This window comes from Tachyglossus aculeatus, unplaced genomic scaffold (genome assembly GCF_015852505.1).
Source record: "Tachyglossus aculeatus isolate mTacAcu1 unplaced genomic scaffold, mTacAcu1.pri scaffold_97_arrow_ctg1, whole genome shotgun sequence".
Classification (NCBI taxonomy): domain Eukaryota; kingdom Metazoa; phylum Chordata; class Mammalia; order Monotremata; family Tachyglossidae; genus Tachyglossus; species Tachyglossus aculeatus.
In genome coordinates, this window is record NW_024045100.1 from 422835 (window position 1) to 445425 (window position 22591).

General features: G+C 45.5%; 1 protein-coding gene across 1 annotated transcript; it reads left to right on the top strand.

Annotated features, from left to right (window-relative positions):
• Positions 1-18440: 18440 nt before the first annotated feature.
• LOC119924351 (olfactory receptor 2G3-like) lies at positions 18441-19132 on the top strand. Its single transcript, XM_038743216.1, has 2 exons — positions 18441-18555; positions 18681-19132. Exons 1-2 carry the CDS (start codon positions 18441-18443, stop codon positions 19130-19132), a joined length of 567 nt encoding a protein of 188 aa, XP_038599144.1.
• The last annotated feature ends 3459 nt before the right edge of the window (positions 19133-22591 follow it).

The window sequence follows — 22591 nt, forward strand, 5'->3', positions numbered from 1 at the left end:
TTGATATTCTTTGTTGAGTTAAATCCCAGTATATGAAATTAATAGAAATGTGAATTGAAATGAAAGCTTTGCCCGAAGGAAAAATCCCAGTGTGACTCACTTACTACTTTGGTGTGTAGCACTTATTAAGCATTCGTTTGATTTATTTTAAAATACTGATTCTTGCAGCCTGAAAGGGAGACTAAAGGAACCTTTTCTTGGATAAAGTATAATGGAGCTGCTCGTAACTCTAGCTACAATATCAATAAACAGGCAAGTGTGCTTGAAATAACTTCTTAATTCTCGCCTTTCAATTTTGCACAGCCAAATCGTGACCATACTGTGTGTTTTGCAGGAAGGTGAGACCCCCCCGATGTCACTGCAACGATCAGTGCTTGCACTTTAACTTTGCACTTCTCGTTACCTTCTAGACCATTTCTCGTCAATGGGCATCAATATGAGATTCAGTATGTACTGTTCATTGGAAAGTGGGGAGTGAATGTGATTTTTTTAATTTTGGAAAGCACCACAAAGTACAGTTTATAAATCTGACATGGATGCCACCTGCATCCGAACCCTCCAATTTATTCCAGCCCTTCATAAAACTTGCCAGCTGGTTATTTTTGAATCCGATAGTTTCTTCTTCATCCTTGGAATTCACTTCAAACTGATGGGATACGCTTCTCTGGCTAGATAAGCCGCGAAGCCAGTTCTAAAGCCATGTTCTCTTTCTCGTTTAACTTTCGCATTCATCTAGACTGTGAGCCCGTTGTTGAGTAGGGACCGTTGTTGTTATATGTTGCTACCTTGTACTTCCCAAGCGCTTAGTACAGCGCACGGTAAGCACTCAATAAATACGATTGAATGAATGAATGAATCTGTGCTTCGTACAGTGAGCGCTCAATAAATACGATTGGGTGAATTTGTCTATAACTAAGGAGTTTTGGGAAAAATCCACCCTGAATCCTGGACGTGTTCTTTTTGCACGGAATAAACAATAATAAATCACCCGGGGCTCACCATTTCATGGCTTGGGATGTGTCTGGATGGTGTCTTTAATTTGATTCTCTCAAAGCCTTAGAGGGGCAGCCATCATGTGAATTTGAGCCCTGTTCTCTCATTTCGAAAAGATATTGCATTTTTTCCCCCTCTCTTGGCTAGCGCAAAGTCAGGAAGAAGAGTGAGGTTTTTTTTTTTGGTTTTTCCAGGGCCCTCATTCGGTATTTTCCAAGGTGAGAATTGCTATTTCCAGTGAGTTTGCACCCGAATCTGGGGAGGGTGTGCACGGTTGGCGGGAACTGAAGGGGTTCTGGGCCCGGGATTGCCGCGGTGTAGACCCAGATCCACACCCAGACGCACAACACACAACGCCCCCTCCACACACACAGCGTTTCGCAGGCGAGCCAGGGAAGGACCAGCTCTGGTATCAACGGGGCGGGGACTTTGGGGGTCCGGGTAGGGAGACCAAGAAGACCCCCCGACCCTAAACTCATTTGGAGTTTGGCGGCCGCACTCTCGGAGTCGGTTCTTGTGCAATTCCCCTTTCTTTGTGTGTTTTTCGTTCTTCCATTTGGGCCCTGGTCCCCTGAGGCTGATTTCTCCTTTTTTTTTTTTTGGCTTTTCTTCCATTTTGTCTCTTTCTCTCCGGTGGGAAAGGGGGACTCGTTTGGCTGGAATCCCAAGCCCACCGGAGCCCGGGAAGGAGCGGAGCGGAGCAAACCTCCTCGTGCGACCCGAGGTGAGAGGCGGGAGAGCGGAGGGCCGCCCCGTCCAGGCCGGGTCGGTGTCGGGATATCGCCACGGCCACGAGGCCTGATGCGACAGTGACACAGTCGGGGGGATTGGGGGAAGGGATGGGGGTCGACGTTGGAGCGGCCCAGGTCGTCGTTGATGTCGATTGAACTCGGGGCGGGGGGGGCTCCCCTCTACTGCCAGGGGCCCGGGGGGTTTCGTCCCAAGTCCGGAGGGGACGGGGTCATTCTACAAATGAAAGATATTCAATCAATACTATTGATTAATTGATGGATTGACTATTGCAAAATGCTGTCCTAGAAGGGAAATATTTGAGAAAAATCCGAGAAACTTTAATTTTTCTGCAAAACTAAGAAAGCTGCAACTACAGCTGAACACAAGCTCCTCCAATTTTCAGTACCATTGCATATAATAATACTAATAATAATACTATTTGTTAAGCGTTTACTATGTGCCAAGCACTGTTCTAAGCACTGAGTAAATCCAAGTAATTACATTGTCCCACGTGGGGCTCACAGTCTTAATCCCCATTTTACAGATGATATATCTGAGACACAGAGAAGTAAGTGACTTGCCCAATGTCACATAACTGATAAGTGTCAGAACCTGGATTAGAACCCACAGCCTCTGACTCCCAAGCATACACTCTTTCCACTAAGCCACACTGCTTCTCACAATCAGTCAATCGATCAATGCATTTATTGGTTATTTACAGAACACTGTACTAAATTCATTCATTCATTCAATCGTATTTATCGAGCGCTTATTGTGTGCAGAGTTTAGGCCCTTGGGAAGTACAAGTCTGCAATATATAGAGATGGTCCGTACTCAACAATGGGCTCACAGTCTAGAAGGGGGAGACAGACAACAAAACAAAACTTGGTAGATTAAGATACAACAGAATTAGCAGACATGTTCCCTGCCCACAGTGAGCTTGCAGTCTAAATGGGGCGACAGACATTAATATAAATGAATGAATATAGTGCAAGGCACCATATCACATGCCACGGCAGGATGGAGGGCAGGTTAAGACTTCATTCATTCATACATTCATTCATTCAATCGTATTTATTGAAAAAGGGGGTCGATGAGAGGGAGGGAGTTGGGGCGATGAGCAGGGGAGGAGGAGCAGAGGAAAAAGGGGGGACTCAGTCGAGGAAGGCCCCCTAAAAAGGTACGCTATCAGTAGGGCTTTGAAGAGGGGAAGAGAGCTAGTTTGGTGTATGTGTGGAGGGATGGCATTCCAGGCCCGAGGCAGGACGTGGGCCAGGGGTTGGCGGTGAGACAGGCAAGAACGATGCCCAGTGAGGAGGGTGGTGGCAGAGGAGCAGAGTGTGTGGGCTGGGCTGTAGAAGGACAGAAGGGATGTGAGGTATGAAGGGGAAATGTGATGGAGAGCTTTGAAGACGGGAGTAAGGAGTTTTTGCTTCATGCGAAGGTTAATAGGCAACCACTGGAGATTTGTGTGAAGGGGAGCATTTCTGTAAAAAGATAATCTGGGCAGCAGAGTGAAGTATAGGCTGAAGCAGGGAGAGGCAGTAAAATGGGAGATTAGAAAGGAGGCCAATGCAGTAATCCAGTCGGCATAGGATGAGGGTTTGAACCAGCAAGGTAGCAGTTTGGATGGAGAGGAAAGGGAGGATGTTGGCGATGTTCAAAAGGTGAGGCCAGCATGTTCTCGTAAAGAATTGGATGTGTGGAATGAATGAGAGGGTGGTGTCACGGTTGCAGGCTTGTGAGATGGGAAGCATGGTAGTGACGTCCATACTGACGAAAAGTCGGGCAGAGGTCAGCGTTTGGGAGGGAAGATAAGGAGCGCAGTCTTGGAAATGTTGAGCTTTAGGTGGCGGGGGGACATCCAAATGGAAATATCCTGAAGGAAGGAGGATATACGAGCCTGGAGGGAGGGAGGGAGAACACCCAGCCTAGTCATCCCCTGTCCTGTAAACAGTATCCTGATCTTGGTCTAACAGAAAGAGCATAATCCCGGCTCTGCCACTTGCCCGCTGTGTGACCTTGGGCAAGCCACTTCAGTTCTCTGAATTTCCTCAGTTTAATACCCCATTTTTTTAAATCAGGAAAATCAAGGTCACCTTCCTCACGGTTCTTCTTAGACAGTCAGGTTGTTGTGGACAGGAATGTGTCTACAGAACAGTGCTTGGCACATAGTAAGCACCTAACAAATACCATCCTCATCATCATCATCAATCGTATTTATTGAGCGCTTACTGTGTGCGGAACACTGTACTAAGTGCTTGGGAAGTACAAGTTGGTAACGTATAGAGACAGTCCCTACCCAGCAGTGGGCTCCCAGTCTAAAAGGGGGAGATTTATCATTATTATTATTACCCACTCCGTTATATAATACTAGTCCAGTTGCTTAAATCAGCGCTCCTCACAGAAGCGCTCACTAAATACCACACTGATTGATTGACGAATGTCTGCCTCCCATGTACAGTGTAGCTCACTGGGGCAGGGATCATTTCCACCAAGTCTGTTATCTTGGACTCTTCCAACCGCTCGTTCAGTGCTCTGTACACAGTGAATGCTGGATAATACCATTGATTGTTTGACTAACGTCTGCCTCTAATTCGATACTGTAAGCTTGTTCATTCATTCATTCAAAAGTATTTATTAAGCGCTTACTGTGTGCAGAGCACTGCACTGTCCTAAGCGCTTGGAAAGTACAATTCGGCAACAGATAGAGACCATCCCTCCCCAACAACTGGCTCACAGTATAGAAAGGGGAGACTGACAACAAAACAAAACAAATAGAAGGGCAGTGGGCAGAGAACGTGTCTATCCATCTGTACTAGTGCTCTCTCCGAAGTGCTTAGTGCAGTGTTCTGTACCCAGTAAGCACCCATTGATTGATGGATTCTCTCCTTAGCTCTCACATTTACCCGGGTCTCAGCCACCGCACCTATGATCCCCAGAAAGTACTCTAGATCTCTAATCGTCTTCCCATCTGAGCCCAAAATTGGTGGCAATTACTCTCAGACCAACGTGCTGAACAAACAGAGGAGCCGGTTTTATGAACTCCTGTAAAAAGGACAACTCTCCTCTTCTCCCATTCCCTGGAGATCTCGGTTGCTTGCAGAGGCTAAAATTCCCAGTGGGCCGTTATGTTCAACCTCTACAAGCAGAAAAATTGCAAAACGCAAGGGAGAGATTGGTCCACCTAGATTTATCTGCCTAGATTTATAATCATGATTAATATTATAATCATTGCTGTTGTATTTGTTAAGCACTCACTAGACTGTTATGATATTTGTTTAGCACTCTGCTATGATTATGGTATATATTAAGAACTTACTATATATTATTATTATGACATCTGTTAAGCACACCACTATATTGTTATTACTATGGCATTTGTTGAGCACTCATTATCTTACTGTGGGATTTGTTAAGCTCTTACTATATTACCATTATGGCATTTGTTAAACACTCACTATATTATTATTATGGGATTTTATAAGCACTTACTATTTTATTATTATGGCATTTGTTCAGCACTTACTATATGATCAAAACTAAACCAATGCATTCTCTGCCTACAGTTAGCTTACAGTCTGGAGGGGGAGAGAGACATTAATATAAATAAATATTAAGCTTGTCTGCTAGGTGACCTAGAGCAAGTCACTTCACTTCTGTGTGCTTCAGTTACCTCATCTGCAAAATGTGACTTGAGACTGTGAGCCCCATGTGGGACAAGGGACTATATCCAGCCCGATGTGCTTGCATCCTCCCCAGTGCTTAGAAGAGTGCCTGGCACACAGTAAGTACTTCATAAATACCATTATACCATTAATACCATTATACCATTGGGGAAGCAGCGTGGCTCAGTGGAAATAGCCAGTGCTTTGGAGTCAGAGTTCAGGGGTTCAAATCCCGGCTCCACAAATTGTCAACTGTGTGACTTTGGGCAAGTCACTTAACTTCTCTGGGCCTCAGTTACATCATCTGTAAAAAATGGAGATTAAGACTGTGAGCCCCACGTGGGACAACCTGATCACTTTGTATTTTCCCCAGCACTTGGAACAGTGCTTTGCACATACTAAGTGCTTAATAAATGGCATTATTATTATTAATAATAATGACAAATATAAATAAACTACAGTTAAATCAATACGGTTGGACATTACTCAAAAACCTAGAGATGACTCTGTGATGTTTGGTCAACTCCATTTAGGAATTAATCAATCAATCATTTGTATTTATTCTGCACTCACTGTGTGCAGAGCACTGTACTAAGCCCTTTGGAGAGTATAATATAACGGAGGTGGTAAGCCACAACAAGATTCCAATCTAGAAGCCACTCCTGGACACAACCTTTAAGTCAGAGTCTCCAATTCAAATTCAACACTTGTTAAGAACTGTTTATTAATGAGCATTTTTCTTCATCTATGTAGAGCCCTTTTGTATCTGAGCAGGGACAGACAGTCGTTCTTTTTTAAAACAAATAATTACTTGTTACAGGGTTGTTTCCTTAGGAAGGTCTTCACTATTTTCTTGGAAATGGATGGCATTTGGTATTTTCTGGTCAGGAATTAGGTATTTAATCTACCTATAGTGCGCTGAGAAGCAGTGTGTCTCAGTGGAAAAGAGCACGGGCTATGGAGTCAGATGTCATGGGTTCAAATCCCAGCCCCGCCAATTGTCAGCTGTGTGCCTTTGGGCAAGTCACTTAACTTCTCTGTGCCTCAGTTACCTCATCTGTAAAATGGGAATGAAGACTGTGAGACCCCCGTGGGACAACCTGATCACCTTATAACCTCCCCAGCGCTTAAACAGTGCTCCCTGTGCATATCCACCAAGCTAGTTCTCTTCCTCCCATCAAGGCCCTACTGAGAGCTCACCTCCACTAAGAGGCCTTCCCAGACTGAGCCCCCTCATTCCTCTCCTCCTCCTCCCCCTCCCCATCCCCCCCACCTTACCTCCTTCCCTTCCCCACAACACCTGTATATATATATATATATATATATATATATATATATATATATATATATATATATATATATATATATATATATATATATATATGTTTATACGTATTTATTACTCTATTTATTTATTTTACTTGTACATATCTATTCTATTTATTTTATTTCATTAGTATATTTGGTTTTGTTCTCTGTCTCCCCCTTTTAGACTGTGAGCCCACTGGCGGGTAGGGACTGTCTCTATATGTTGCCAACTTGTACTTCCCAAGCGCTTAGTACAGTGCTCTGCACACAGTAAGCCCTCAATAAATACGATTAATGATGATGATGATATTTATTTATTTATTTATTTTACTTGTACATATCTATTCTATTTATTTTATTTTGTTAATATGTTTTGTTTTGTTCTCTGTCTACCCCTTCTAGACTGTGAGACCACTGTTCGGTAGGGACCGTCTCTATATGTTGCCAACTTGTAATTCCCAAGCGCTTAGTACAGTGCTCTGCGCCCAGTAAGCACTCAATAAATACGATTGAATGAATGAATGAATGATAATTATGATATATGTTAAGCACTCACTATCTTATTATGGGATTTGTTAAGCACTCACTATATTATTACTTTGGGATCTTTTAAGCACTCACTATACTATTATTACAATATTTGTTATGCACTTACATATTATTATTATGGTATTTGTTAAGCACTCACTATATTATTATCATTATGACGTTTCTTAAGCACTTACTATATTGTTATTATTATGATATTTGTTAAACACTTACTATATTCTTATTATGGCACTTGTTAAGCACCCATTATATTATTATTATGGGATTTGTTAACACTCACTATATTATTATTATGGTATTTGTTAAGCACTTACTATATTATTATTATGGTATTTGTTAAGCACTCACTATATTATTATTATGGCATCTGTTAAGCACTTACTATATTATTATTATGGGATTTGTTAAGCACTCACTATCTTATGGGATTTGTTAGGCACTCAATATATTATTATTATTGCGGTATTTGTTAAGAACTTACTATATTTTATTATGCTATTTGTTTAGCACTCACAATATTATTATTATGACATTTGTTAAGCACTTATTATTATTACTGTGGTATTTGTTAAACACTATCTCATTATTATGGGATTTGTTATTATTATCAGTAGTAATAAAGATAATAATAGTCTTTGTTAAGTGCTTACTACGTGCCACTTGGCAATGTTCTAAGCCCTGAGAAATTGTTCACTCACTATATTATTATTATGGCATTTGTTATGCACTCACTATGTTATTATTATGGGATTTGTTAAGTACTTAATACTTTACTATTACGGAATTTGTTCAACACTCACTATATCATTATTATTATTATGGCATTTGTTAAGCAATTATTATATCACCGTTATTATTATGATATTTGTTAAGCACTCACTATATCATTATCATGGCATTTGTTAAGCACTTACTATATTCTTATCAATGTGGAATCTTCTTCGAGGATGAAGGACAACTATCAATCAATCAATGGTATCTACTAAGGAATTACGAGAGTACAGTGCTCTGCACATGGTAGGCACTCAATGAATACCATTGATGATGGTGATGATGATGCAGAGGACTGTACTAAGCACTTGGGAGCACTCGATACAACAGAGGTGGTAGATGTGATTCCTGTCCACTTTCAGGCCGTAATCTGCCTAAGCGACAGGGACTGTGTTACATCCGTGTCCTTTCTTCTATCATTTATTATTCATTCAGTCGTATTAAGCTCTTACTATGTGCAGAGCACTGCACTAAGCGCGTAATACAGTGATCTGCACACAGTAAGCGCTCAGTGAATAAATTACGACTTCTGCTATGTAACTGAGCGTGAATTCCTGGACCACCGGTTAAGTGGATTGTCCAAACTGCGCTTAGGATAGCGTTTGACACATAGAAAGCACTGAAATACCATAAAAACAAACCAAAAAAAAAAAACCCTCCAGGTGTGCCAGGAGATTAGCAAAGGCCTGGCAGGAAATGCAGTGTCTCTAGCGATTTCATTGTCCCTGAGCTCTTGGCTCTCCCTGGGCTAGCACCCCAACTAGTAACAGCGGGGGGGGGCGTACAGTGATACAACAATGCCCTGCAACACCTCCCAACCGAAGAGGGATCAAACAACGCACCCTCTCTATGGCTCGGCTTGTTTCTGCCTCTTGTCGAACAGAGAGGAGGTGAAAACAGAGATTGGCTCTTGGTGTTCCAATGTTCGGAGAAGAGGAGGCTGATGAGATTGGTCATCTCAATCCCTACCATCTCAGTTGGTGACCGGTCCGTGAGAACTCTATGTGCTGTTCTATCAGTTGTTAGGTTATCAGGAAAAGCATTGCGTGTGGGGTTTAGCAGCCAAAGCAGAGAAGCAGTGTGGCCTAGTGGAAAGAGCTCAGTCCTGGAAGCCAGAAGGACCTGGGTTCTAAACCCGGCTCTGAAACATGTCTGCTGTGTGCCTTGGACAAGTCACTTGGTTTCTCTGTGCCTCAGTTACCTCAACTCTAAAATGGGGATTAAGACTGTAAGCCGCATGTGGGACAGGGACTGTGTCCAACTTGATTAGCTTGACTCTACCCCAGCGCTTAATATAGCACCTGGCACATAGTAAGTGCCTAACATATACCATAAAAAATGTATTTTTCCTGAAAGGATCCAGACAGCCACCATGCATCTCTAGACTGTGTGCTCGTCTATTTATGTTTTATTTATTTTTTTATTTATTAAGCGCTCCCCAAGTGTCAAACACTATTCTAAGCACTGGAGTAGATACAAGTTAGCTGCTTGGACACAGTTCTGGTCACACATAGGGCTCATAGTTTAAGTAGGATGGAAGACAAGCTCAGTGTGGTCAGAGAATGTGTCTAACAATTCTGTTGTACTCTTCCAAGTGCTTAGTATAGTACACAGTGAGAGCTCAATAAATACCACTGGTTGATCAATATTGATGTGGAGATAAAGGGTGCCCACTTGTGGAAAGAGCAGAGGGCTGGGAGTCACTTGTCTGCTGTGTGATCTTGGACAAATCACTTGAATTCTCTATGACTCGGTTTCCTCATCTGTAAAATGGGCAGTAAAATATCTGTTTTCCTTTGTCTTAGACTGTGAACCCCGTGTGAGACAGAAACTGTGTCGGATTTGACTGGACTTTATCCACTCCAGTGCTTGGAATATAGTATGTGCTCAACAAATACCACAGGTAGTATTCAAATCTGGTGAATCGAACATATTATTATGGTATTTACAGTCTAATAAAAATTGGGTAACCTCAAACTGGCTGTGTGTCATCAGTGAATTGATCCATCAATCAATAGTATTTAATGAGTGCTATCACTTAATCGCATTTATTGAACCCTTACTATGTGCAGAGCACTGTACTAAGCACTAGGGAGAGTATAGTACAACAGAGCTGGTTGACAAGTTCCTTGTTCAAAAGGACTTTATAATCTAGAAAGGGAAGCAGCCATTGATTAATCAAGCCATCAATCCATAACTTGTAATCAGTGCTGACCACGTGCAGAGAACTGTACTAAGCACACCGTGATCTTGCCCATCAGAAGAAAGTAGGAATAGTAGTAAAAGTATGTACAAAGAGCTTATTGTGTGATGATTTGACACGTTTTTAATGGTTTAAAACGATCTTCTCCTACACAGCTAGGGTATTTTATCTCTGGGAAGGAAAAGGCCAATCTCACAGCGGTGACGGGATTCCTCCTCCTGGGATTCTCGGAGGTCCGGGAGCTGCAGTTGGTAGACGCCACACTGTTCCTCCTGGTCTACCTGACGGCCCTGAGGGGGAGTCTCCTCATCGTCGCCGTCACCGCCCTCGACCGGCACCTCCACACCCCTAAGTACTTCTTCCTCAGGAACCTGTCCATCATAGACCTCTGCGACATCTCTGTCACCGTTCCCACCTCCATCCACAACTCTCTGACCGACCCTACAGAAATCTCCTTCCTGGGCTGCTACTTTCAATTGTTTTGCCTCCTGCTGTTCACCTTTTCTGAGCTGTTCCTCCTCACGGCGATGTCCTACGACCGCTACTCCGCCATCTGCCGCCCCCTGTGCTACGAGGTCATCATGGACCGAGGGGCCTGTGGGAAGACGGTGGTCGCCTCGTGGCTCGGTGGTACTGTGAGCGCCACCACGCACACAGCCACCACTTTCTCCATGAGCTTCAGCGGGTCCAACGTGATCGGCCATTTTTTCTGTGACAGTCCCCAAATGATGGAACTTTCAGGCCCCAGTGGGAACCTCCAGGAAATTGGAGTCACGGTTTCTCCACCATTCTGAACATCTCATGTCTCGTCTTCATCGTTGACTTGTATGTGCGCATCTTTCGAGCCATGCTGAGGATGCCGGCCACCGAGGGCCGGGCCAAAGCCTTCTCCAACTGCCTGCCACACCTCGCCGTGGTGATTTTATTCATCTCCAGGAGAACTGTCTCCCACCTCAAGCCTCCCTCAGATTCCTCCTCCACCCTGGACCTGCTGTCGTCTGTGTTCTACACCGTGGTGGCCCAACCCTGAATCCCCTCATCTACAGCCTGAGGAACCGGGACATGAAGGCAGCACTGAGAAGGGTTCTGGGAGTGGGAGGGTGGATCTGAGAAACAGGGACACATGAAGTTCGTCCAGGGGACGGGTACCTTTGTGGAAAAATCCTGTAGGAAACATGTCACCTTCTTCAAGGGAAGGCTCATGCAATTGAACACTCAAACTATCAAAATGTATATGCCAGGCACTGAAGTAAGCATTCGGGTAGATACTGACTCGACAGGCTGGACCCAGTCCCTGTTCCACACGGTATATACTCCCATTTCAGAGGTGGAACTTTGAAACAAAATCCATTTAACGGATTTTAGTATCTAGTGAGCACTTACTAAGTTTAGTGAGCACTTACTGTGCAGAACACTGTACTAAGCACTTGGACAATACAATACTCTTGGTAGAAACATCCCCTGCCCACATCGAGCTCACAAACCATGTAAGCAGGAACCCCTGAACTAAACCACCCAAACCTGTAATTCTAGAGCAAAGCACACTAACCTTAGTAGCAGTGTGAAAAGTGGAAAGTGCACAGGATACGGCATCAGAAGGTCCTCAGTTCTAATCCTGACTCCACCACTTGCCTGATGTGTGACCTGGGGCAAGTCATTTCACTTCCCTGTGCCTCAGTTACCTCATCTGAAAAATGGGGATTAAGACTGTGAACCCAACGTGGGACAGGGGCTGTGTCTTACCTGATTAGTTTGCATTGATCCAAGCCCTTTCAAGAGTGTCTGGCACATAGTAAGTGCTTAATAGAAGCAGCGTGGCTCAATGGCAAGAGCCCGAGCTTCGGAGTCAGAGGTCATGGGTTCAAATTCAGGCCCTGCCAATTGTGAGTTGTGTGACTTTGGGCAAGTCACTTAACTTCTCTGTGCCTAAGTTACCTCATCTGTAAAATGAGAATTAAGATTGTGAGCCCCCCGTGGGACAACCTGATCACCTTATTACCTCCCCAGCACTTAGAACAGTGCTTTGCACATAGTAAGCCCTCAATAAATGCCATGAGTATTATCATTATTATGGATAACAACAAGAAGCAGGAGAAAGAATCAGAAGCAGTCAGGTGTGCCTCTGTAAACAGACTGGCCTTTGTCTCAGCAGAAACCAAAGTCATAAATCAAAATGAGAGACCCTGAACTCTTCCCATTGCACCTCGAACGCCACACATCAAGCTCAGTTCTGCCAATTCCAGGCGAAACGAGAGACAAGGAGGGAAAGAGATCCTGCAGTCACAAGAATTGGGATCGGATGGGAGCAAGGGTTGGGGATAATTCAGGAAGATGGTGGTCCAGCTGTTCACTGGACCTTGCAAGAAGATCTAGATGAAGGCCTTCTCAGACTAAGCCCCCTTTTTCCTCAGCTCCCCCTCCTGATTGCATCACCTCACCTCCCTCCCTCCTTCTCCGCACCCCACAACATTTATGTTTATATATAAATATATGTAATTGTATTCATTGATATTGATGCCTGTATATTTGTTTTGATGTGTATCTTTAATTTTATTTATTTATGTTAGTGCCTGTTCATTGTTTTGATTACTGTCTTCCCCATTCTAGACTATAAGCTCTGTGTGGGCAGGGACTGTTTCTCTTTATTGCTGAATTGCACTTTCCAAACGCTTAATACAGTGCACTGCACACAGTAAACAGTCAATAAATACGATTGAATGAATGAATGAATGAAGGATGAAGATCAAGGATGAAGACCCTTGTCAAGCTCTCCGCCCATTCATTCATTCGTATATAATAATACTAATAATAATAGTATTTATTAAGCACTTACAATGTGCCAAGCACTGTTCTAAGCACTAGGGTACATACAAAGTAATCAGGTTTTCCCAGGTGTGGCTCACAGTCTTAATCCCTATTTTACAGATGAGGTAACTGATGCATAGAAAAGTTAAGTGACTTGCCCAAAGTCACACAGCGGACGAGGGGCAGAGCCGGAATTAATGAATTTGAGAATGCTTCTAAGTGCTCGGAAGCTGATAGCTAAGGCATCTCTTTCCCAAAGTCTCTCTCCCATTAATCCCTTCTCTGGCCGCCTCTGTGCCAGAATAATTGTTACAGCTGGAGAGAGTGAGAATCCCAGGTGGGCCCTCCCCATCTGTGCCAACATATGTCTCTCTTTGGCGATCCTGTTCTCCAGAAATATTGGTTTTCCCAACCCCCAATATGAAGAGCAGCTGGAGAGACATTCTGGTCCTTATCTCCTGATTGCATCTCTCAATTCCCGAGATCCTACAGAAAGGACAGTAGGACCCTGAGAAGAAGACGAGATGTAGAGCAGAGGCAACGGGAGGAATTAAATTTCCTCAGACATCGGCCGACCCCTCACCATCTTCTCACCGGCCACCCGCTTCTGGAGAGATTTGGAAAAAGGGGCTGGGGGATAATCCTGTCTCTGCCTCCCAGCTCAGCTGTTTCCAGCTAAGCTTCCTTCTTACCTCCTTGCTCACGAGGCTGAGAATGGAATCTCCAACACTGAATCCTACTTAGCCCATCCAGTGGAATCATTTCTCCAGACCAGAGTGGGAATCTGTTTGCCTTTTCCTTGCACCAGAACTGGTGATTAGGGATGAAACAACCGCCCCCCACCACCACCACCACTCCCTCCGGCCAGTCTGTAGCCTCTATAGTATTTAGGAAAATGGAAATTGGGTATATGTGCTACTAATCCAGAGTATTTATTGAGCACTCCTTCTGCACAGAGCAGGGGAAAGTGCAATATAGGGCAGGATCCCTGCCCTCAAGAAGCTTTCGATCTAGTCTATTCTGTGTGGATTGCCTCTGGCTCTGCCTCAAAACTCCATACTTCCTGCAAAATCCCAGATGCTGAAGAAATCGCGGAGAAAGCCTTGGCCATCACTAGCCCACAATTACTAGTCCTGTCTCAGCCAAAGATGGTCCACTCCTAAATGAGAGTCCAAGAGTGGCTTAGGAGAGAGTCAATGGAGCCAAGAGTGTGAGCTGAGGTTCTCATTGACCTTGGGAAGCTGAGGAGTGGAAAGCTCTAAGGAAGAGCTGAGGGGTGAGAAGTAGCATGGGCCTGCGGATAGAGCCAAGGCCTTGGAGTCAGAAGGACCTAAGTACTAATCCTAGCTCAGGTACTTGTCTGCCATCTGCTGTGTAAATCTAGGGAAAATCACTCCACTTCCCTATGCCTCCGTTTCCTCATCTGCAAAATGGGGATTCAATACATGTTCTCCATCCTACTTCGACTGTGAGCCTCATGTGGGGCCTGATTATCTTTTGTCTACCCCAGCGTTTAGTACAGTGCTTGGCATATAGTAAGCACTTACCAATGCTGCCTGCTTGCTTTGTTTTGTTGACTGTCTCAATCAATCAAGCAATCAATCATATTTCTTGAGCGCTTACTGTGTGCAGAGCACTGTACTAAGCGCTTGGGAAGTATAAGTTGGCAACATATAGGGACAGTCCCTACCCAACAGTGGACTCACAGTCTAAAAGGGGGAGACAGAGAACAAAACCAAACATACTAACAAAATAAAATAAATAGAATAGATATGTACAAGTAAAATAAATAAATAAATAGAGTAATAAACATGTACAAACATATATACATATATACAGGTGCTGTGGGGAAGGGAAGGAGGTAAGATGGGGGGATGGAGAGGGGGACAAGGGGGAGAGGAAGGAAGGGGCTCAGTCTGGGAAGCCTTCTGGAGGAGATGAGCTCTCAGTAGGGCCTTGAAGGGAGGGAGAGAGCTAGCTTGGCGGATGGGCAGAGGGAGAGCATTCCAGGCCCGGGGGATGACGTGGGCCGGGGGTCGATGGCGGGACAGGCGAGAACGAGGCACGGTGAGGAGATTAGCGGCAGAGGACCGGAGGGTGCTGGCTGGGCTGTAGAAGGAGAGAAGGGAGGTGAGGTAGGAGGGGGCGAGGTGATGGACAGCCTTGAAGCCCAGGGTGAGGAGCTTCTGCCTGATGCGCAGATTGATTGGTAGCCACTGGACATTTTTGAGGAGGGGAGTAACATGCCCAGAGCGTTTCTGGACAAAGACAATCCGGGCAGCAGCATGAAGTATGGATTGAAGTGGGGAGAGACATGAGGATGGGAGATCAGAGAGAAGGCTGATACAGTAGTCCAGAAGGGATAGGATGAGAGCTTGAACGAGTAGGGTAACATTTTGGATGGAGAGGAAAGGGCGGATCTTGGCAATGTTGCGGAGGTGAGACCGGCAGGTTTTGGTGACGGCTTGGATGTGAGGGGTGAATGAGAGAGCGGAGTCGAGGATGACACCAAGGTTGCGGGCTTGTGCGATGGGAAGGATAGTAGTGCCGTCAACAGAGATGGGAAAGTCAGGGAAAGGGCAGGGTTTGGGAGGGAAGACAAGGAGTTCAGTCTCCCCACCTCTAGACTGTGAGCCCGTTGTTGGGTAGGGATTGTCTCCATCTGGGACCTAATCATACTTTCCAAGCACTTAGTACAGTGCACAAAGAAACGCTCAATAAATACGATTGAATGAATGAATGAACGAGGTAAAGCTAATCCATTTGTGGTATTTATTGAGCACTTACTTTGTAGAGAGCATTGTATTAAGTGCTTGGGACAGTCCAATATAACAGACTCGATACACATATTGATCCCCAGATAAAGTGGAAGGGAACAGAGGAGGATGAGAAATCGGGACAGAAAGGGAATGAATGCCCTAGAGAAACAGACAGAAAATCGAGATTCTCTGTATTTCAGTTAGAACCTATTGGGATGCAGAGTCCATATCCTACTTCTCCCTTTTCAGTGCTACACGACCAGAAATTTCTTCCAGGAATCTACCTTCAATCCCCCCTGCTTCAGGGTCAGCTACTGACTCTTATCATGGCTCAAGAAGAGGCGGAATGAAAACGCTTCCCTTTCTGAGATGAGAAGAACCCTTGAGTAGGTTATTCCAAGAACTTCACGTTTCTTCAGGGGATCATATTCCTCCCCTTTTTTCACCCCTCTCCAAATCCCTCCACCTTTCTCTGGAGCCGAGGTCTCCAGAAGGGGACCCAGGACAGCAGTGTGGCTCAGTGGAAAGAGCCAGGGCTTGGGAGTCAGAGGTCATGGATTCTAATCCCAGCTTCACTATTTGTCAGCTGTGTGACATTGGTCAACTCACTTACCTTCTCTGTGCCTCAGGTACCTCATCTGTGAAATGGGGATTAAGAATATGAGCCCCACATGGGACATCCTGATTACCTTGCATCTACCCCAGCTTATAGAACAATGCTTGGCCTATAATAAGTGCTTAACAAATACCATTATTATTAGTATCATTATTATTATTGTCTTAGAATCGGAGCTCTTTGGGGACCAAGGACCCAAACTATTTCACTCCCAAGCCTTAATACACTGCGTTGCACATAGTAGGAGTGAAATAAATACCATTCATTCTACATCAGAATGTCACTGAATGATGATGATGATGATAATGATGATGATGGTATTTGTTAAGCGCTTACTATGTGCAAAGCACTGTTCTAAGCGCTGGGGAGGTTACAAGGTGATAAAGTTGTTCCACTGGGGGCTCACAGTTTCAATCTCCATTTTACAGATGAGGTAACTGAGGCCCAGAGAAGTGAAGTGACTTGCCCAAAGTCACACAGCTGACAGTTGGCAGAGTGGGTATCTGAACCCATGATCTCTGAGTCCAAATAATAATAATAATAATAATGACGGTATTTGTTAAGCGCTTACTATGTGCAAAGCACTGTTCTAAGCGCTGGGGGGATACAAGGTGATCAGGTTGTCCCATGTGGGGCTCACAGTCTGCACAGGGTGCTTGATCAATGCTACTGCTGGGTGACATTGGGCAAGCCATTTAACTTCTCTGTGCCTCAGTTACATCATCTGTAAAAAGGGTATTAAGACTGTGAGCCCCACGTGGGACAACCTGATTAACTTGTATCTACCCCCAACGTTTAGAAAAGTGCTTGGCACATACTAAGCGCTTAACATATACCATTATTATTATTGTTAGTATTACTACTACTACTACTGACTTCCTTTTTCTCTAGTTCTGTTTCTCACTTGCTCTCTCCTGTTTTCCTCTCCCTTTCACTCCTTCGTATGTTTTTCTCTTTCCCTCTCTTTCCCTCATGCTCGCTCTCATTTTTTCGCTTGTCATCTTGCTATTTTCTTCTATCACTCTCTCCCTCTCATTCTTTCTTGAACATTTTTCTCCCTCTCACTCTTTCCCTCACTCCCACGTTTTCTTTCCCTGTCGCTCTTTTCCCTTGCTTTCTCCCTCTCTTGTTTTTCTCTCTCTTGCTGTCTCACACTTTTTTCTCATTCTCACTCCGTCCTGCTTTTTTCTCTCTCACTACCCTTTCTCTCTCACTTTTTCTCTCCCTTATGTTCTCTTTCTCTCCTTTTTGCTTTTCTCTACCCACTCTCTCCAACTTTTTCTTCCTCTAACTTGCTTTCCCTCATTCTCTCTCTTGCTTTTTCTCTCCTGTATGCTTTTCCCCTCACTCTCCCTCTAATTTTTCTCTTCCTCTAGCTCTACTCTTGCTCCTTTCTCTCCCACTTCCTCGGTTTCCTTGCTCTTTCTTTTTCTCTCCCTTTCACTCTCCCTTGATCTCTCGATTTTTCTCCCCCTCATGATCTCTCTCCTCTCTCTCACCTTTTCTCTCCCTCGTGCTCTTTCCCTCACTGTTTCTATTCCTTTTTCTCTCCTCACATTTTCTCTCACTCACTCCTTTTTTCTCTCTCTAGCTTTCTCTCTCACTTTTCCTCTCTCTTTCACTCTCATTCTTTCTCTCACACGTTTCTTTTCCTCCCTCTTTCCTTTACTCCCTTGCTCTCATTTTCCCCTCCTTTTCCTCTTTCCCACTCCCTATTTCTGTCATCCTCTCTCTCCCTGCCTCCCTCACTCTTTTTTCTCTCCCTCACTCTCATTTCTTCTCTCCTTCTTCCTCTCTTCCCCTCTTCCTTTTTCTGTCATCCTTTCTCTCTCCCTGCCTCCCTCGCTTTTCCTACAAGGACGAGGATGATGCCAAATGACACGTCTGGAGAGGATTTTGTCTTGATGGTTTTCTCTGCTCAGCCCTAGTTAGAGAAGATACTTTTCATGGTTGTCTTGATCTTCTACCTCCTAATCCTGGTGGGCAATACCGCCATCATTTCAGCGAACTGACTGGATCTCCATCTTTATATGCCCATGTACTTCTTCCTGTCTGACCTCTCCCTCTTGAACTTCTGCTTCACCACCAGCATCATTCCTCAGCTTCGGTGGAAGCTCCGGGGGCCCTCCAAGACCATCACTGTGGCCGGATGTGAGTTCCAGCTCTACGTCTTCCTGGCCCTGGGGTCGACAGATTGCGTCCTTCTGGCCGTCATGATCTTGGACAATCACACCAACGTCTGCTGACCCTTTCACTACACCACCGTCATGCACCAGCGACTCTGCCGGGCCCTGGTGGGTTTAGCCTCGCCACGAGGCTAAACACCACGATTCAGGCCACCGTCATCTTCTGCCTGCCCCGCTGTGGACACTGGCGACTTCTCCACTTCTTCTGTGAGATGCCCGCCATGCTGAAGCTGGCATGTGTGGACGTCCGGACCAATGAGATTCAGGTCTTCGTGGGCATTTTGGTCACGATTCTCCTGTCCTTGAGCCTGATCACGGTCTCCTATGGGTCCATCGCCCGGGCCGTGCTGAGGATAAAATCACCCTGGGTCTGGAGGAAGGTCCTGGGCACCTGCGGGGCCCACCTCCTGGTGGTTACTCTCTTCTGCGGTTCCATCATGATGGTCTATATCCGGCCCAACAACTCCTTCACTGGAACGTTAGACAGGTTTCTGACCCTCTTCTACACCGTGGTCACCCCCACCCTCAACCCACTCATCTAAACCCTGAGGAACAAGGCCGTAAAGGGGGCGGTGAGGAGGATTCTGGGAAATGACCAGAGTTCAGAAAAGGGCTAACATCTTGAATCAAATTGTTTTAGAGTTCTTGAGATGGGAGGGAATGGTAGCAGCTAAAATAGACAACTCTCCACCGAAGTAAAATAGATATCTGGACAAAAATCAGGTAATGTGAATAATTGTGGTATTTGTTAAGCACTTACCATGTGCCTAGCCATGAACTAAGTGCTAGGTTAGATACAAGATTAGCAGGTCCCACATTGCCCACTCAGTCTAAGTAAGAGGAAGAACAGGTATCGAGGGAACTGAGCCACAGAGAAGCTAAGTGAGCTGCCCAAAGTCACACTGCCAGTAGGTGGCAGAGCTAGGATTAAATCCCAGGTCCTCTGACACTCAGGCCCATGTTCTCTCCACTAGGCCAAGCTGAATCTCTGAAATACCCCCAGGGGCAAACATCCAAGGAATACTAAGCTTCATATCCTGAATTACACTCAGAGATGTATGTATCCATTGATGAGACACTCTATGCTGCAGAATGTGTGTTAATCAACTTTCCCACCTTCATTATGATTAATGCCTGCTTCCTCGTCTAGACTCCAAGCTCTTTGTGGGCAGAAAACGTGTCTGTTAAATTGTATTCTCCCAAGTGTTTAATATAGTGGCTTGCACACAGTAATGATTCAATAAATACCACTGATGGATAGATTAATATCTGTCTCCCCCTTTGGACTGTAAGCTCGGTGTGGGCAGGGAATATGTCTACCAAATCTGTTTTATTGTACTCTCCCAAGTGCTTAGTACAATGCTGTGCACACACTAAGCACTCAATAAATACCACTGATCGACTGATTGATGCCTGTATCCCCCTCTAGGCTGTGAGCTCCTTTTTAGTCAGTAGACATGGCTACCAGTTCAATCAATCAATCAATCAATCAATCGTATTTATTGAGCGCTTACTATGTGCAGAGCACTGTACTAAGCGCTTGGGAAGTACAAATTGGCATCACATAGAGACAGTCTCTACCCAACAGTGGGCTCACAGTCTAAAAGGGGGAGACAGAGAACAGAACCAAACATATCAACAAAATAAAATAAGTAGGATAGAAATGTACAAGTAAAATAAATAAATAAATAAATAAATAGAGTAATAAATATGTACAACCATATATACATATATACAGGTGCTGTGGGGAAGGGAAGGAGGTAAGACGGGGGGATGGAGAGGGGGACGAGGGGGAGAGGAAAGAAGGGGCTCAGTCTGGGAAGGCCTCCTGGAGGAGGTGAGCTCTCAGCAGGGCCTTGAAGGGAGGAAGAGAGCTAGCTTGGCGGATGGGCAGAGGGAGGGCATTCCAGGCCCGGGGGATGACGTGGGCCGGGGGTCGATGGCGGGACAGGCGAGAGCGAGGTACAGTGAGGAGATTTGTGGTGGAGGAGCGGAGGGTGCGGGCTGGGCAGTAGAAGGAGAGAAGGGAGGTGAGGTAGGAGGGGGCAAGGTGATGGAGAGCCTTGAAGCCCAGGGTGAGGAGTTTCTGCTTGATGCGCAGATTGATCGGTAGCCATTGGAGGTTTTTGAGGAGGGGAGTAATATGTCCAGAGCGTTTCTGGACAAAGATAATCCGGGCAGCAGCATGAATTATGGATTGAAGTGGAGAGAGACACGAGGATGGGAGATCAGAGAGAAGGCTGGTGCAGTAGTCCAGACGGGATAGGATGAGAGCTTGAATGAGCAGGGTAGCGGTTTGGATGGAGAGGAAAGGGCGGATCTTGGCAATGTTGCGGAGCTGAGACCGGCAGGTTTTGGTGACGGCTTGGATGTGAGGGGTAAATGAGAGAGCGGAGTCGAGGATGACACCAAGGTTGCGGGCTTGTGAGACGGGAAGGATGGTAGTGCCGTCAACAGAGATGGGAAAGTCAGGGAGAGGACAAGGTTTGGGAGGGAAGACAAGGAGCTCAGTCTTTGACATGTTGAGCTTTAGGTGGCGGGCGGACATCCAGATGGAGATGTCCTGAAGGCAGGAGGAGATGCGAGCCTGGAGGGAGGGGGAGAGAGCAGGGGCAGAGATGTAGATCTGGGTGTCATCAGCATAGAGATGATAGTTGAAGCCGTGGGAGCAAATGAGGTCACCAAGGGAGTGAGTGTATATTGAGAACAGAAGGGGACCAAGCACTGAACCTTGGGGAACCCCCACAGTAAGAGGATGGGAGGGGGAGGAGGAGCCTGCAAAAGAGACTGAGAAAGAACGACCGGAGAGATAAGAGGAGAACCAGGAGAGGACGGAGTCTGTGAAGCCAAGGTCAGATCTGTTTTATTGTACTCTCTCAAGTGCTTCGTACAGTGCTCTGCATACAGAAAGTGCTCAATAATACGAATAAGTGATTGATTGATACTGATATCAGCCCCTCTTTGCTTACTGTAAATATTCTTAATCCTCTACCATTTCCCCTTTCCACAGTCTATTTTTTTACCTGTCTTCCATTGAAGATTCTTAGCTCATTGTGGTCAAGGAACGTTTCTACCATCTCTGTTGTATTGTACTTTCCCAAGTGCTTAGTACAGTGCTCTGCGTACAATAAGTGCTTAATAAATATCATTGATAGTTGTTGTAGGGGTTCCTCAAGGGTCAGTTCTTGGTCCTCTTCTGTTCTCTATGTACACTCACTCCCTTGGTGAACGCATTCGCTCCCACGGCTTCAACTATAATCTCTATGCTGATGACACCAAATCTACATCTCTGCCCCTGCTCTCGCTCCCTCCCTCAGGCTCGTGTCTCCTCCTGTCTTCAAGACATCTCCATCTAGATGTCTGCCGACTATCTAAAACTCAATATGTCCAGGACTGAACTCTTCATCTTCTCTCCCAAACCCTGCCCTCTCCCTGACTTTCCCATCACTGTTGACTGCACTAGCATCCTTCCCATCTCACAAACCCGCAACCTTGGTGTCATCCTCGACTCCGCTCTCTGATTCACCCCTCACATCCTATCCGTCACAAAAACCTGCTCCGAAGCATCGCCAAGATCCGCCCTTTCCTCTCCATCCAAACCACTACCCTGCTGGTTCAATCTCTCATCCTATCCCGACTGGATCACTGCATCAGCCTCCTCTCTAATCTCCCATCCTCCTGTCTCTCCCCACTTCAATCTATACTTCACGCTGCTGCCCGGATTATCGTTGTGCAAAAAAGCTCTGGGCATGTTACTCCCCTCCTCAAAAATCTTCAGTGGCTACCAGTTAACCTACGCATCAGGCAAAAACTCCTCACTCTCGGCTCCAAGGCTCTCCGTCACCTCGCCCCCTCCTACCTCACCTCCCTTCTTTCCTTCTACAGCCCAGCCCGCACCCTCCGCTTCTCTGCCGCTAACCTCCTCATTGTGCCTCGTTCTCGCCTGTACCGCCGTCGACTCCCGGCCCACGTCCTCCCCCTGGCCTGGAATGCACTCCCTC